Below are 17182 nucleotides of genomic sequence, written 5' to 3'. Positions count from 1 at the left end.
TGTAGGCCCTAAGCTACTAAGGAAATTGAGCTTAAAGTGGAGTTTGATGTCTTCTAGAAGAAAATAGAATCCTTTGCTTCCACATAAAAATTGTATAGATCAGTCTTTTTTAATCTTAATGAAAGCAGCATGATATTGTGCAAGATCCTTCTGTGAAATTGAGTAAGCTCCTTTGAATTGTTTTAATAAGAGACATTTCAGGGAAATGTTAATGTCAACTAATGAGAACTTCTCATTATTAAATTACACATAAGTCTTGAATCAGTCGCTCCCACCATTCTTAGCGCTGTTTGCCCATGCACAACAGGAATAGCACCACCCAAGTGCTGTGCAGATTTTACTCCAGAGCAAATCACAGCATAGCAAATGTGGACATTCGAGTCAAGGAATAGCTTTCTCATCATAGAATTTTAAAGCTGGAAGGAACTCCAAGGATCATCTAGCCTTGAGGTAGCACATTCCCCGTTCCTATTCTATGGTTATATATTACAATTGAGAGTAAAATTTGAAAGCTTCATTATCGCTTTATTCACTTGCCAGAGCAAGGACTGTTGGGGACCTCTCTATGGCATCACTACTCTTTGGAAAATGTTGCAGACCCGCACACCAATGCATTCCAGCTAACTCCTTAGACTCTCTCCTGAATAATTCCTCATTATATTTGCCTATAAGTCATACCCCTATAAAAGTTTATTTTCCACATAGGATTTCCCCCCCTTTTCCTGGTTCACTGCATGACCATTGTGTTGATACAGCACGTGCATAACCATAGTACAGTCTTATAAAAGGTATTATTAAAAGCTACACTCATATGACCCCACCAAGCATTTTACCATTAATCCCTTCTTTCTTCTTCTCCTGAGTAGAATTGTCCAAACAAGATAAAATCCTGATTTGTTTTCAGTTTTTTCAGACTTGCTATGAATAAGCATAAGCCCAAGCCAACCACCCAATCTCCTCCCTCTCCCCTATATCATAGCCTACTTTTCCCTTTGCAAGTTTTCACAGGTAGACCCAGTAGTCTGTAATTCTCAACCGTGTGTGTGTGTGTATGGATTCTAACTTCTGTATAAGTCTTGCAATAAAAATAATGACATGCTTGTCATTCATTTTTGAGCAAGAGTCCATGTATGACTAATGCCTTCCCCATAAAGCCATGGCTTCTCCTGTTGAGTCATGAACTTAATAAATGTCTTTACTAGTACAGGAAACAGGGGGGGAGTACAACCTCAGCATGATCATTTTCTGCTGTGTTTTGAACCAAGGAAGATGTGCAAACAATAAGATTGCTCCGGGTTGCTGAGTGGCGGGTTTGAGGCGATGTCAAGACTCGAATTGTGAGAAGCACAAAGACTCTGGTTATGGAAAGGGAAACTAAAGTCAATGGGAATGTTTTGGTGGGGATGGGTAGGGCATCTTGCATAACTGTCCAAGCTCCAGAATCACTGCTGTTAACTCCCACAGTGAAGGATGTTTGAAATGGAATAAAGTGGAAAGGCCATACTGCAAGATTATAAAGTAGTATGTATAAAGTAGTTTGTTTAGTTTTGTTTCATTTCTCTCTGGACTATTCCAGACAAAATGTGTCAAGTCCCTTGACCATACTAAAGCGATTTGAGAGCTGGTTTTGAGATCCTACCATCCCCACCCCTTCTCTGGTATGAATTCCCCTGTTCCCTGTTGTGAGCATGAACCAAGATGGATCCTTATGCGTTAATGGTAGTGGGCAGGTTTGATGGTTCAAACAGCTTCAGACTCTGACCAAGTTTTTTGTCACTGTTTAACAAGGTTACCAATATTTAGAGCAACCAAGGAAAAAGTGTGGACAATTCATGTGTGGAATGGGATCCTTAATGTAAAGTTACTCTTGGTTAGGACATTGCTGCATTCTCACATTCTCTGTGCACCAGTATATATACTAAAAAAACCCAAGCAACTGTAGCATTTCCCTTATCTGATTAAATTCCTATATTTGGAACTAAAGGATTCATAAGAAAGTATTCTGGTCCAGTATGGCAGGGAATCAGGTCAGTAGAACTGTGTAGTTCTGAACTCATCCAACTTTAAATGATCTAATGTTTTTGTTCGTTGTAACTGAATTGGCCTGTCATGCCTCATTTAATTTTCTCCTTTAATTTCAGGGATTTATCTGTTGGATTTAATCTACATTGATTCGGCATATCCTGCCTCAGGCAGCATTATGGAGAATGAACAAAGATCTAATCAAATGAACAATATCCTCCGAATAATTGCTGATTTGCAAGTCTCCTGTAGCTATGGTTGGTCATTTTCCTCTTTACCAATATTATATTAATTTAAAAAAAACTAGTAGTGAATTTGTCGTGGTAAGGATATTGTACCTTACATCATTCATAAAACTAAACCATTAATCTGTACCTCCTGTGTGATTTCAGCTTTAATGTCAAATTAGGCAATAAGATTGTCATGTGTTAGTTTTGGTGGGCCATCATAAAGTTGCAGGCATCCTTAAATATATAGTGTGTATAGTGTGAGGAGAAACATAGGAAGGCTGCACACTGAAGACAGTGTAATACGAAACCCTAATAAATGTCTTATGAGTGAGGCAGTGCAATTGCACGGTAAAGGCTTCACCTGTAAGCACCTCATCTTACATTCTCTCTCCTTATCCCTTGTGAATTCATTCAGAAGGCAATGTACAGTACATCACAAACCATACCTTGTCCATAACTTTTGTGGGGCAAATGAGCATATCTTGAGATCGTATGCCCATGCAGTGCTCAGTGACAGTGGAGTCTTAGGAACATCGTGGGATGCTTTTTAGTCAAGAATCTTCAATTTCATTTGAAAAGGGAGAGTAGGAGAGAAGAAATGTTGAAGCATATGGTTAAAACAAAGAAGGAGCTGCTTTGTTTCTTGACAGTTTTGGAATTTATATGGATTTTTTTTTAAATACAGATCACCTTATAACATTACCCCATGTGCAAAAATACTTAAAGTCTGTCCGGTACATTGAAGAACTTCAGAAGTTTGTAGAAGATGACAACTACAAGTAAGTACTATCCCTTCTTTCCCCTCAGCTGACTTCATGGAAAAGATGGTCTAGCTATAGACTAGAATAAAAACTGTTTCAAAGTATTCCTGGCAAGGATGTACATAGTTGTTGTTGTTTTTTTAAAAAAGATTTAAACAGTGATGATATTGTCAGAGGTCTGAATGAAACCCCAGATGGATCTTGCTATAAGATCTAACCTCCTCTCCAAAATAAGACCATTTTGTAAAGTCTAAATAGGGGGGAAACCAGTAAGTTTATTCACTGTTTCATTGCCATTGAAGCCTTCTGCTCTTAAACTGAATAATACTTTGTCAGTGATGCACATGAACTAGGTTCAGGAGACCACATTTTCTACTATATGATGTTTTAGGAGTCATGTCTCCTCCTCCTGGTTACTGGCTGGACTAAATAAATCATGAGAGTTAAAAGGAGTTCTTTTCAAAGTCAAGTCTCTTGGCCTTTCCTATTATTCCCTTTTCCCAATCCTATCCCATTCTAGTCAGGAAATGTCTTTATAAGTGTTTCATAACTTATATAATTTATTTTACAATTTTAAGCTCAGGTTCTGACGTAACATAAAGCTATCATTTCCTGGGTCATTTCCCCACTGGAGCAAAATGAGGGCAAATAGGCTGCATGCATCAGCATGATGCTCATTTGCATTGTAGTTTAAAACGTTCATTGTGTGCCAACATTTTCATGGAAATGTATGGTTGCTTTTAGTAATTACAGAATTGCTCTGGAGCTTGAAACCAATGGTATCACCTATGGGTGCAAGGCAAAATGTACGCTCTACAGCCAACATTTGAATCACGCTACAACTACTGCAAAAACCCACAGAACAGTTTCCAGAGTTTGATCTTGGGACTAAAAATGAATCTGCAGAACAGCATCTACTGCTTCCCAAATTGCACAAAATTCATTGGAACAGATTTCAGTTGGGAAGCATTCTGCAGAATCTGTCACCATTTTGTCGTTTTGGACAGCAGCTAGAAAAACCAAATTGTTGCTGGTCCTTTTGCCACTGAAAACCCTCTTTGTGTATCTTATCGGTGCGTTTATTTTTTTGGATCAGATTGAAAGCAGACATAGGAACAATGATGTTTTTATACCAGAATCCTGCTTAATGTATCATGCTGTCTTCCAGATGAAGAAGAAAAGTGGGGGGGACTTGTCTGCAAAATATTTTCAGCGCAGCTTATCGCTTCTTTTTCAATATGGGCTTGGGATTTTTATCAGCATCCTCGTGGCAGGATGTGCGTGTATGAATGTGTGCATAAGCTCTTGTTGCCTTTTTCCATCTGCTGCTTAGATTGCCCAGAGAAAGGAGTATGTAGTTCAAACTGTAAAAAGATAGACTGCTGGCACTTAAATGTTGGAATTAGTGTGAGTTTGACATAAATTCAGGTTGAAATGACATACTGCAGAAAGAATGGGAAGACTTTGGAATTCTCAGTAGGCAAACAAATTTTCTGCAAGATGTTAAGAACAGCAATAAGCGGATATAGAATTATTTTACAAACAACAATATATTGGATCTTATTCGCCCGTGTGTGCATGTGCACACACACACACAAGCAATCCTATTCTTGTTTATATTCAAAAACATAGCTGTGTTAGTCTGGATCAGTGTGCATCCATAGCCTCCCAAAGAACACCCTCCTAGACACTATGGATGTGGAATCCCTGTATACAAATACCCTACACAAGGATGAACTGCAAGCTGCTAGGAACATCATTCCCGATGGAACCATAGCAGACCTAACCACCAAGGTCTGCCACCTCACACATAACTACTTTACTTTTGGAAATAAGATATGCTTGCAGGTTAACAACATTGCCACAGCACATACATGGCATCACAGTGTGGCAGCATCTTTATTTCTGGCCTGGAATAGTGCTTCCATAACTCCTGCATCCAGAAACATCTCCTTCACCTAAAATACATCAATGATATGCGTATCATTTGGACTCATAGAGGGGAATCACCCAGGATGTTCCACCAGAATTTCAACAACATCCCACCATCAATCTTAGCCTGGAACTACCCATAAAAGTTCACTTTCTGGACACTACCATACAGGTATACAGTGAGTATCTAAGGCCTACACTATATAACAAACCCAACAACCACTACATCCATCAGTGACTAAGTATTCACATGTTGAACACACAACCAAACCCATAGTTTACAGTTCAATTGAATAAGAGCTCTCTAGGTTTGAATATATACTCTTACAAACTTGCATACATATTAGCAGGGTTAGTTGTTGTGTGCCTTCAAGTCATTTCTGACTTATGGTGGCCCTAAAGCGAACCTGTCGTGGGGTTTTCTTGGCAAGATTTGTCCAGAGGGAGTTTGCCTTTGGCTTCCTCGGAGGCTGAGAGAGTATGACCTGTCCAAGTGGGTTTTCATGGCCGAGCAGGGATCCAAAACCTGGTCTCCAGAGTCATTGTCCAACACTCAAACCACTACTCCACTCAGAGATATTCATATGAGAGATATTTGTGGCGATACTATTTTTAGAAACTTTCTAGTTTCTTGGGATGTTGCTTGTAGGCATGGGGAGCATTCTCTGTAACACTAGTGAAAAGTAAATCATTTTGATATGGTGTGTATGTGCATTAGTGTGTGTGTGTGTATATTTGTGTGTGTGTTCTAGCCTGGATGCCAGAGACTCAACCACATTGCCTAATTTAATTCTTGGACAAGGTTTCACATTCATGCAATGATGTTAAGATTATATATACAGTAGTTTTTCATTAACTTGAATATTCTGCGTGGAACGGAACAAAACAAAGGGTTTCTCTAAATATTTAAGGCCATGACATAATACTTGGAAGTGCTACAAAACATGAGTAATTTCTGTGTTTTTTTCTTTCTTTCCTGGAAACACTTTTGAATCTCCACAGAGGCATTGCTAGCAACACTAACCAGTATTTATATACGTTATGATAGAGGTCATCCAGTGCTGTTCCTTTTGATCTGAGTGTCCATTTCCTGAATAAACGTGTTCATTTTCCCTTCAAATGCTGTACATTAAATCCTAGGCATCTAGGAAGACTGTACCAGGCCTTTCTTTGAAAAGAGCAAAAGTCTATTGGCAGCTACAGAAGAAGACTGCTTTCTACATAGCCATGTTCGTTGGCTTAGCAATGCAGGTTTTTCTCTGCAGGTGGTCATAGAATGGCATCCAGACTTTGTCTTGAGCTAGGTTTCTTTTTTGTCTATCTCCTGATTCCAAAGGTATGAATTTCTTTTATGTATTAAACACACACACAAAAACCCTCTGTTCATTTTGGATAACTTAGGCTACAGACTAGGTTAGATTTTATTCCTCACTTGAAAGCTGTGCCAGAAGGATGTATTAGCCTTGTAGAGGTAGGAAGCACTTTCAGACCTTATAGGGGAAAAATGTCTTCTCTTGCTCTTTCCGTGCCCTTTTTTTGATTGAAACAGGAGCATTAGTTGGACTCCAGAGGAGCTATTTCTTATCCTTGGCAGAATGTAAGATTCACCCTTTTATAACATTAATCCATTACAGGAAATATACCTCCAGTTCTGTTTCTTCAAGCTGAAAACTCTTATATATACACTCTTGAGAATGTTTTCTCATTCCACCCTGTGGGCCTTTGTTTCCCATAGCCCACTTTCACAGAAGAAAATGGTATTGATCTTCTTCATATATATTATAGTATAGTAGTATAGTACAGTACAGTACAGTACAGTAAAATACAGTACAGTGTAGTATAGTATAGTATAGATTAATAGATAGATAGTCCATTTTGTGATCTGTACATTTGGAATTGCGCTCAAGGCACCTCGATCCCATTTGATCTTGGAAGCTAAGCAGGATCAGCCCTGGTTAGTCCTTGAATGGGAGACTGCCACACAAATCCCAGGTGCCGAAGGCTTTATTTCAGAATAAGGAACTGGCAAAACCACCTCTGAGTATTTCCTGCCTTTAATAAGGTTGCCATAGGTCAAGACGCAAGTTGAAGGCACGTATACAGACACAGATGTAGAAAAGTTCTGGAGTGTAGAGGAAAACCAAGGTAATCCCAGCCTCATCCTTCCGGCTGATTGCTACAAAATAAAGATACTAAGAGGACAAAGTTTCTCAGCCATTTTGTGGTTGGCAAGTCCTGGCAGGCTGCGGCTGAAGCTTCATAATCTCCATGTGTTGTATGTTACACAGGCCTGTTTTAAGCACATTTGTGAGATGGTACTGAAGAAGAGGCCTGTGGTTTATCATTATTTTTAGGGTGTGCTCTTAGACTGGATTTCTCTTCTCGACCAAGCACCCCACTCAGGCTAAATGTAGCTCATCCGCCCGGAAAGCGTCTGTTTCTCTCTTTCCACCTTGACTGTCCCCTGAACAGCTGCAGAACAAATCATCAGCTAGTGCCTATGTAAGCAATACAGCTCTTGAAATCGTGCTGACCTTGGAACATTCATTTCTTTCCATTTCTTCAGATTTTGGATTCCCAGTTGGATTCTTCTTTTCTCCCGGTTTCAAACACAACCAGGCTTCCATACCTCTAATTGACAACTTTGAATTGGCAAGGCCTGGAGAACTGTCTCCTTCCTGACTGCTTTCACAGTAACGTGAATCTGTTTCAGCTTTCCTGCAAGTACCTTTGAGTTTATCCTAGTTTCAGAAAAAGCACACTGGAGAAGCTGGAGCGAGTGGCGTCTTTGGCCATTAGTCCTGTGTGGGGAAAGTAATTTTTCAGTCATCTTGGAACTAAAAAGGGTGCAGTGCAGAGGCCAGTACCCTCCCCCTGATGTACTTGATGGTTGTGGAAGGAGAGAAAATGCCTTTTTTCTGAGATTGGTTTGCCTTAGGGTCACCATACATTGGAAACAATTTTGCATGGATAGTACCTTCTGCTATGATTTTTCTCAAGTGATGTAGCCCATGCTACGCTACCAAGTCCTATTGGTATCCTCTTTGTGTTGCAGTTGGAGAGTCTCTCTTCTGGGTGGAAGGAGTCCCCAAAATGTTTTCGAAATACTTTTTGCAAAATGTAGCACTGGAAACTTTAGGAAGTAAGGAGAAATAGAATTTGCTAAGACAAAAATAAGAAAGGTCCACTATTGCTGAGGAAGCAGACATAAATGGGTTATTCTTAAGAATGAAAGTCTGTAGTTTCCTAATTTCTAATTCACCAGCCTCTGATTCTACCCACTAATGAAGAAAGAGCAAACGTTGAATCGTTTCCTGCCGAGTAGTTAATTTACATCAGTTATATTTAGAGTTCCATTAGTCACAGTAGACTCGGAAACCCCTTTTTGCACTTCCAGTCAGAAGCCCTGTGGAATCATTGCTCTTTAGTTGGCTTAATTGATTGCAGATGCAGGGCAGTTAAAAATTAGCCACTGTGTATGACAAAAAGAGTAACTCAAGCCCTTTACTCATCAGTGTACCAGCTTCTCATCAGTGTGCATCTTCTGTTTCTGTTCATGCTATCAAGTTGTAGAGCGCATTTCAGAATAACCATGGCTTGCTGAAAGGCTGTGACTTTCCCAAGGTCACCCAGTGGATTTCCATGGCCGAGCCGGGATTCGAACCCTTCTTGCTATGAAGTCATAGTCCAATGCTCAACCACTACTTTGGCAGGCTTGTAAAAAGCACAACCACTGGCTCTACTAGATGGCACTCCAGTACAATGTCCCAAAAGGATTCCTGTCTTTATTAGAGCTGTTGAGGAAACAGAAATTTCGGGATCAGTTCAGTTGGGTGAAATGGTTTTCACACTGTGAAGTCAAAGGCTGTCATGGCCGGCATCCATATTTTCCTGTTGGTTTTTCGGGCTATTTGGCCATGTTCTGGGAGAGTTTATTCCTGACATTTTGCCAGTATCTGTGGCTAGCATCTTCAGAGATGCTAGCCACTGGCATAGGGGCATAGGGGAGAGTTGGGTCACACCGTATCTATATACCCAAATCTCCTCTGTGCCAACATTCTTTGAAGATGCCAGCCACAGATTCTGGTGAAACATCAGGAATAAACTCTTCTAGAACATAGCCATATAGCCCAAAGAACCCACAAAAAATGATGGTTTCCACACTGTTTACATCAAGGTTGTTAAGAAAAGTCTTAGCAGCCAGCAAAAAAAAAAAAAGAGTTCTGATAGAACAAATACACTTCTCTCATTTTGAGGACGTGGTTTTGTTTTCATTATTCATTTTGATTTAGACAGATGTTTGCATTGAAGGTGGATAGAGCTGTGCAATGAAGTGCTCAGTGCTTTACTCGATTTGAATGGTTAGTAGTAATTTGATAAGATGCCCAGGGTTTTTTTGTTTTTGTTTTTTTTTTTTCAAAATTCCTACGCAGTAAATTAAAGGAGGGAGATTAAGGGAAACAAATCAGGGAACATGATCTTGAATATGCACCTAGATTTTCATAGTAACACACACACTCTCTCTCTCTCACTTTAATCTGCTTGCCTGGAATGATTAAGGTTATGTCTCAGCCAAGTGCTTAGCCACTTTTTATGTGTTCAACATTAAGCACAAATGATAGACAGACGAGTCGTGTGCCAGAGGGTAGTGTGCCATGCTTCCAGAGCAGCCGTCTGGGAACTAAATTCTACTTCCTCAGTTCTGAAAGTTCAAGTAAAAGAAATGCCAAATTAAACATCAAATGGTTCCTCTATAGGTTTTCCTAGTTTAAAAAAAATTAGCAGAGATTCTGACTGAACTATACTTAGAAGTATTCAGTATCCATAAGAATCGCATGACCATAAACCTCTGGAGTGGATTGCTGCATTTCAAGGGCAGCTGGGAAATGCCCAGCCTGTTAGCAGGAGAGGCCACCAGAGGCCTTAGAAAACAAAATATACATGAATAAAAGCAAAGTTTATTATCATAAAGCTTATTGCATAATTGGGACATGAACCAGGACTCCAGGTAGAATTTGGCAAGCTGGAAACCTGAATGCAATTCTACTGTGACAGATGTTCCATGTTGGAACCAAAGCATGGCTACAGTGCACTAAAACTTTGTCTGTCAGCTTTGTGAGTTTTTACTTAAGCAGGAATCCTTAGGAGCTCAAACTCTTCACAAGATCAGAAACCTGGCTGGGGAGTCATAGAGTAAGATATATGAAGAAGATTCCAGTGCTCTACATTTAAGACGCCAGCTAACAATATCTGCAGAGAGGAACAAATAGGAAGCCTCCCAAATGTTAATTCTCACATGATAGTTATTAGATCTGGAGTAACTCCCTTGTCTAGCAGGTGTGTTTTCATTAAAGCACGGATAGAAAAATGTCAAAACGGCAGTAAAACATTTCTTTGATTCTTGGATGTCTTTTTTCCAGCTTAAAAAACCAATTCAGATTCATATATAAGGGTGATACCTTCATCCAAGGATGCATCCACACTATAAGGTCATAGCCAGAACATTGCCAAATTGTGGCTTTGTATAAACAAAACAAGGAGTGGTTTCTTTCCTGTATTGTGAAGGATAAAAGAGCAAACACAAAGGAGGGATCTTAATTAAGACTATGGAAGAAATGATGGAGATGTTGATAGAAAAGTACATTGAAGGAATTGTACAGGTTTCCCAATGTTTACATAGCTGCTTTTTTCCACATCAGTCCATTTGTTCTTCTAGCATAACAGAGCAGGGCTGTGATCTTTATGAAAGACATTTAAATAAACATATCTGTCACCTATCCATTTCTTCCCCGCGCACATACCTTTGCAGTCTTTCAGAGAGTTATGGAAGAAGGTTTAAGAACATTTGTCTATTGTTGCTGTTATTGTGTGCCTTCAAAACATTTCTGACTTAGGGCAACCCCTAAGGTGACCCTATCACAGAGTTGTCTTACAAGATTTTTTAGAGGGGGTGACTGAAAAAGGTAAATGCTCTCATCAGTTAAAGTTTTAGGAAATTCTTGGATGCACACACCCAAAAGTACGACTTCAGACCTGCAAATCGAAATGAGGTTTTGATGCATCCATAGGTTATGTTGTTGCCATGGTTTCTACTTAAACCAATGTGTGTGCTGTCACGTGAAATGATTCTGAAGTGAAGGAAAAAGTGCATCATATATATAAGCTCCTTAAATCTTAGATAACACCCTGAAACAGTACAGTTATCCAAGATCAGCCAAGAATCTGTTCCAACAGCAGGCCTGAAAATAAATGCATAAAACCTTTCCATAAAGAAGACAGACATCCCTTCTGGAGAAATAAACATCTGGAATAATATGGGAAAAGCCAGCCTCCAAACAAAGCAAAATGAGGTTAAAAGAGGACCTGCAGAGCAATGAATTCACAAGTACTGGAACACTTGCATAGATACAGAGAAGGTCCATTTCCAGGGAGAGGTTGCTTTGAACACTGCTGGATTATTGTACACATTTTGGGGGATTTCCAAAAGATGAGCATTTAATTACATCAAGTTTAAAAACATGCATTAGTAACATGAGTACTTTCCAGAATGCTCCTTTAACCGCATCAGAGGAAGCATGCAGTGGGCCATATTTATTGCAAGATCCTCAGCATTGCTCACTTTTCACAAAATGTTGCCATATTTCTAGATGGTGAATGCTGGCAAGAGGGAATTTAAAAGATCTCTTGAGCTCCTGCCTCCATGAAAAGGAGTGGTTTGTTTGCTAGAACAACTTAATCCATTGCACTGGATTTGCGTCAGCTTGTTACTAATGTTGACAACATTTGTGTCTTTGGCACCAAGACCTCCAGGATTGTATGCTGCACTGCTAGTATCTCTTCCTTTGCATTGAACAAGTCTTGCCAACAAGGAAGTTGCTCCAGCCTCTGGCGTTTACAATCATTTATCAGACTCAGTGTGCCTAGCAGCTGTTATCTGTTCACTGTACAATCATCTTTGTATTTCATCTAAAGAGAATATAACTTCTCCAAATGGCCATTTCCTCTTGGAACATCTGGACCCGAATACAATAGTTGGGGAGGCAGTTCAGGGGAAGTTCTGAAACCAAGGACAGTTTACAGTTGGGACATACTCTTGGATGCAACGTTGTTCCCAGAAGGCCATGTACCTGGTGTACAAGTGAATTAAGTTTGTTTTCCATTATGCCAGAGTCATCTGTGAATTTCTGAACTGGTAGACTAAATCACCTTTGAGGTACTTCCAACTCTCTGGGCAAAACGAGGTGTCCAGAACATTGTTTTTTGTACCGGGATGGTATTTTAATGCTACTGTTTTCGTCATTTAATAACGGTGTATGTAATTACTGTTCTCAATTTTTTTGAAAACCATCTTAAGAATTTTTTCCCTACATAAATGATATTGAAATATTTAAATGTTACATCAAATTTCTCTGTGAATTATACATAAAGACTATGCCAACTGAGAAGAAGTAGTAATAGCATGTGCTCAAGTGCTTGGTGAAAGAGTACCTATTGGAGTTATTTATTGTGCATCATAAGGAAAAAAGCATTTTCATAAACATTACTTCAGTGATATGGCAATGGGTGTATAGCTTGTGCATTAGGGCTGGGCAGTATTTTGATAATGTAACACTCCACACTATGGCCCTGGACTCTAAGCTGGCTCATTACAATGCCTTCTTTGTCTTTTGCATTTCCCATCTCATCTTTCACTCCTTGCGCAGGACCCCACCTCTTGCATCCCTGTGGTTAAAATAACTTTCATCTGAGAGTGCCGATTTGCTGTCCACTTCTGGTCGACTATAAACCAGGCATTTTAATCCAGTGGGGTAGAGACTTGTGTTAGGAATGTGCATGCCAGAGACACTCTGACTGCAAACTTTAGGCCTCTTGTTTGTTTGGCAAACCACATGCAACCCTCGCACCCTCCAGGACAAGACCCATTTCCACATGTATGCATGAGACTTACAACTTTTCCTGATGCATAAATGCCTTTGTTGTTCATTTTAGTTCATAGCCGGCTTGATCTCAGGGTCTTGGGTGGGTAAAAACAGTATAAACAGTTGGCCCCTGTTGTTGAAGGAGCTGTGGTATAATAAAAGATGGGCAACCGAGAACAGCCAGTCTTTTGCTGACATTGTCAGTGGCCTGAAAGCATGTGAGTAATTCTCACTTGTTATGGGTAGCCACTGAATACCAGAGGGCCATCTGAGAAATGGAAGGGTGCGGACCACCACCCAACCACAGTGGCCTGTTGGTGGGTCCCATCACTACAACTGTCACTTCGTCCATATCATATTTTGCCCACTTGCCAATTCTGGGAGCATAGATCTCCCACTTGGATCTCAGATTTGGCTCACCAGCTGCTGGTTCCTACACTGGACATAAGGCTAACTGACACACAATGACTGTCTTTCATTCATGCCTTACCTAGTATTAATGGCTTTATATGTCTACTCAACAAAGATATATGTCCTATGACAGTGAAAACACTGTTGGGCTTCAAATGACAAGGACATACTACTTCCAGTACATAGCACTGTGTCCAAAGAGAGTAGGAAAATGTCCAGGCTAAGCTAGACTTCCTGCTTCCAACTGATAACATAAAACAACAAGCTTACCCCTTTGCCTTCAGTTAAGCTGTTAAATTTCTGACATGTCACAATTCCTTTCTTTTTTTCAGATTATCCTTGAGAATTGAACCAGGAAACAGCTCTCCACGACTGGTCTCTTCAAAGGAGGATCTTGCAGGTATTTACAAAAAGTTTATTACAGATGTTAAAGTTCACAATATTGCATTACTTAATACTGAAATTTCATGAGCTTTCTGCTGTAGGTCAGGGCTGCTCAACATTTTTGGTTCGAAGACCACCCTGGTGTTTCCGTTTTGCAGAGGCACCCCGGTGTCTGCATGTAGTCCTGGCCCACACCTAGGCCTGTTTGCTTTGCCTTTGACAGCAAATCTCAGAGGTTGAGAAACTATTTCTTATTTGTAGCAAGGGCTCAGATTCCACTGCGCCCATTGGGATGCAATGACATGACGTAGGCAGTTCATAACATGCAAAACTATTTGGCTAGGGCTGTACTTCTCAGCAGTCCTTACTTTTGGCTTACATCAAGATAGACTAAGATATTTCTATAAGAAGAATGGGAGATAATGTGATTCCGAGGTTGAAAATACCTTGAAAATAGAGGTTTTCAAAATCCGTATGTGAATGCTTTAAAATTGCTGAAGAATGTCAAAATTAGATTTCATTTTGTTGGTTTTCAGAACATACCCAAGTGAACGCTGACAATGGCTTTTAGGCAGTTAGTGTTCACATTCACCAGTGCACTTCTGATTTTTCAGACAATCCCAACATTTGTCCAGGGTTTTCAGTATTCAGTGGTTGTGTTCACTAATAGTAACTTCCATAATTTGGGATGTTCACCAGGCTGTTTTCATAGTTTTTTGCAGTTAGAGTATTTTTATATATATTGTATAAACTGGAGGGATTGTGTACAAAATGTATAACCCTGTCTTGATGGTACAGTGATCTATAATAGAATCCATAGTATTGATGATGAAAATCCTACACGTTGTAAGCGGAAACCGTAACAGCTTTAACATTATCAGTGAAGTTATAGGGAACAAGCTTTACAAGTTTATAAAGGAGTCGTTTTATAACAAATCGTTGTTTCTTGAAAATACTGACCTTTAATTTAAAATCACTCCTCAGTCTAATGCAAAACAAATGTTATCGGAGGGTGGTAGAAATAGTAGAGCATGTTTATAGCTCTTAATCATATTCTCATGTGTAAGTACTATAAGAGGAATCAGATAAGGTTTTTTAGGGTTCTCAATCTGGCTGTCTTCATGGACATGTTTATGCGATTCAGCTGATAAAAAATGGATTGATGGGTAGTTCATTTCAGATAAAACTATCTAGTGAACACGCGTTCTTACTTCAGTTTCATTCTCTTGCTTGGAGAATCTAGTGGGTTGGTGAGGAACACATTCTTAATAGATTTGGATAATAGAAGTGCACTTGTCTAAGTGTAGTTGAAATTAGTAAATTGATATTTCTGCAGATTCATGTTAAAGATGGTTTTTCCACATAACGCTCACAAAAAAAGCAGACTAGGTTTGCAGCAGTGCCATGTTAGTTCCAAAAAGTCAAACATACATAGAGCAATGGCAGAAGAGTGTCTTGTGGATTTACTGTGTGCTGGTCTCTATTCACAGCCCACAATGGAGTATTTCTATTAAATTATCCTGCACCACATTACACTTATTTTCTTTTAAGCATTCTCTTCCGATACTTCCAAAATAGGAGTGAAACTTAAAGAACTGGAACTTTAAAGAACTGGAAGGAGCCAAGGGCCATTTAGTTTAGTATGTTACCTCAAGAAAATGCATTTGTTTGCATTTACAAGGCTGCTAATGGGTCAGCCTCACTGTACTACATGCATCAAGCTGGTACACTACAGAAAAGTACACTCCCACAAGCGAACATTGGTTTTAAGGACCAAAGACCATCTGAATCAATGCAGTCTTTGCCTTCAACTGGTAGTTTGGGAGGGATGGAGCTGGCTTAACTTTCCAGGCAGGAAGGATGGGTTCCTTAGCCAAGGTACTGCTATAGAGAAAGCCCTGTCTCAAGTACCATGTCAGCATTTCAAATGTCTCGGTTCCCAGCCGTTCAGATTTTTTATAGATCAAAACCTTCACCACGAACTGAGCTCATAACCAAACTGGAAAGCAGAGCAGCTTACACAAGAGCTGAAGTGGCCCATGCCTGTAAAGTATACATCAGACAATAATAGGGCTACTGCTACCAAACACTTTTCAAGGGCAGCCTCATGTAGAGTATGTTGCTGTAGTCTAATTGGGAAGTAAAGGCATGACAGTTGTGGTCAAATCCAGCTTCTGCAGCTTGTACACCAGCCACATGGCCTTCTCGAAGCAACACCGCATCCAAGAGTGTTCTCCAACAGTAAACTTGCCTTTCAGAGGACTGGTTGTAATGCCATTACCCAACTGGCTTTCTTGCTGTCCAACAGAATTTGACTCATGGAGACTGAGGTTGAGTGCATTCACTCACTTTCAATCCTTCCCTGCATCCAGACATGACCTGAGTTCTTCATGCTCTTTGGCATTGGCATTGTGGTGAAACTCAGTCTCAAGATTTCAGATGACCTCCTTCATGGCGTCATGTAGATGTTTAAAAGCACAGGAGAAAGTACTGATTTTTTCAAAACCCCACAAGCTAACACAGCGGAGTTAAACTGCAGTTCTCCAGCACCACCTTCTGGAAACGTTTGTCCCAAAAGAACTGGAACCATTTCAAAACCGTGCCCCCAAGTCCCATATTAGACAAGTGGTCCAGAAGTATATCATGATTGATGCTGCTGAGATGTCCAAGAAAACCAACAGGAGTACGCTCTCACCATCCAGTTTTCAGCATGGCTCATCCATCAAGACAAACAGGTCTGTTTCCGTCTCATCATAATCTGGCTTGAACCCAGACTGGAATCAGTTTCAGCTAGGAAAGCCTGAACCTGTGTTTCCACCACCTGCTTTCAGGTTTTGTTTTAAAAGGGGAAATTAGAAACTGGCAGAGAGTTATCTGGGGTAGTGTGGTCCAACAAAAGATTTATCAACAGAGGCCTTACAATTGCTGCTTTTAAAGGAGCGGAAATATAATCCTCTTTCGAAGAAGCATTCACAACCTCTGCCACCCAGTCAGCCAGTCTGCATCTTTTGGCAGGGATCTGTGAGGATGGAGAAGCCCTACTTATTAAAACAAACTGTTCACATCATCAGGCTGAACAAACTGAAACTCATCCTTTAAAAACTGCCAAGTGCATGCCTCATTTACCTCTCCAGAATCTACCCTCATTGTGGACGTATCTGAGTTATATTTATATTTATAGCAGATTTTTGAGGCCGCCACTTCAGCAATCCAAGGTCTAGAATGTAAAATCCCCTTCATTACATGAAACAGTGGCATGGAAAGAAATTGTGGTGATGCAGTGAAGTCAGGGAGCCAGTGTGGTGTAGTGGTTTCAGCTCACGGAGACCAGTGTTCGAATCCCCGTTCAGCCCTGGCAACTCACATCCTCTCAGCCTCAAAGGAAGGCAAAGGCAAACCCACCTCTGAATAAATCTTGCCAAGAAAACCCTATGCTATTCACCTTAGGGCCAACCATAAGTTGGAAATGACTTGAAGGCCCACAACAGCAGCAACAATGGAGTCACAAAGAACAACTTCTTCA

General features: G+C 40.2%; 1 protein-coding gene across 2 annotated transcripts in view; it reads left to right on the top strand.

The window, feature by feature from the left end:
* The window catches only part of LOC149308056 (ras-specific guanine nucleotide-releasing factor RalGPS1), a 140817-nt gene that overhangs the window by 95842 nt on the left and 27793 nt on the right, over window positions 1-17182 (top strand). For both annotated transcript variants that reach the window (XM_089534989.1, XM_089534988.1), the window contains exons 10-12: window positions 2142-2279; window positions 2938-3031; window positions 13608-13675. In XM_089534989.1, the coding sequence (XP_089391115.1) occupies window positions 2142-2279; window positions 2938-3031; window positions 13608-13675 (300 nt within the window). The remainder of the gene's footprint in view (window positions 1-2141; window positions 2280-2937; window positions 3032-13607; window positions 13676-17182) is intronic.

This window comes from Sceloporus occidentalis, unplaced genomic scaffold, assembly GCF_023333645.1.
Source record: "Sceloporus occidentalis isolate IW3139 unplaced genomic scaffold, rSceOcc1.0.p SCAF_8, whole genome shotgun sequence".
NCBI lineage: Eukaryota > Metazoa > Chordata > Lepidosauria > Squamata > Phrynosomatidae > Sceloporus > Sceloporus occidentalis.
This window is presented reverse-complemented; position numbering and strand designations above follow the sequence as displayed.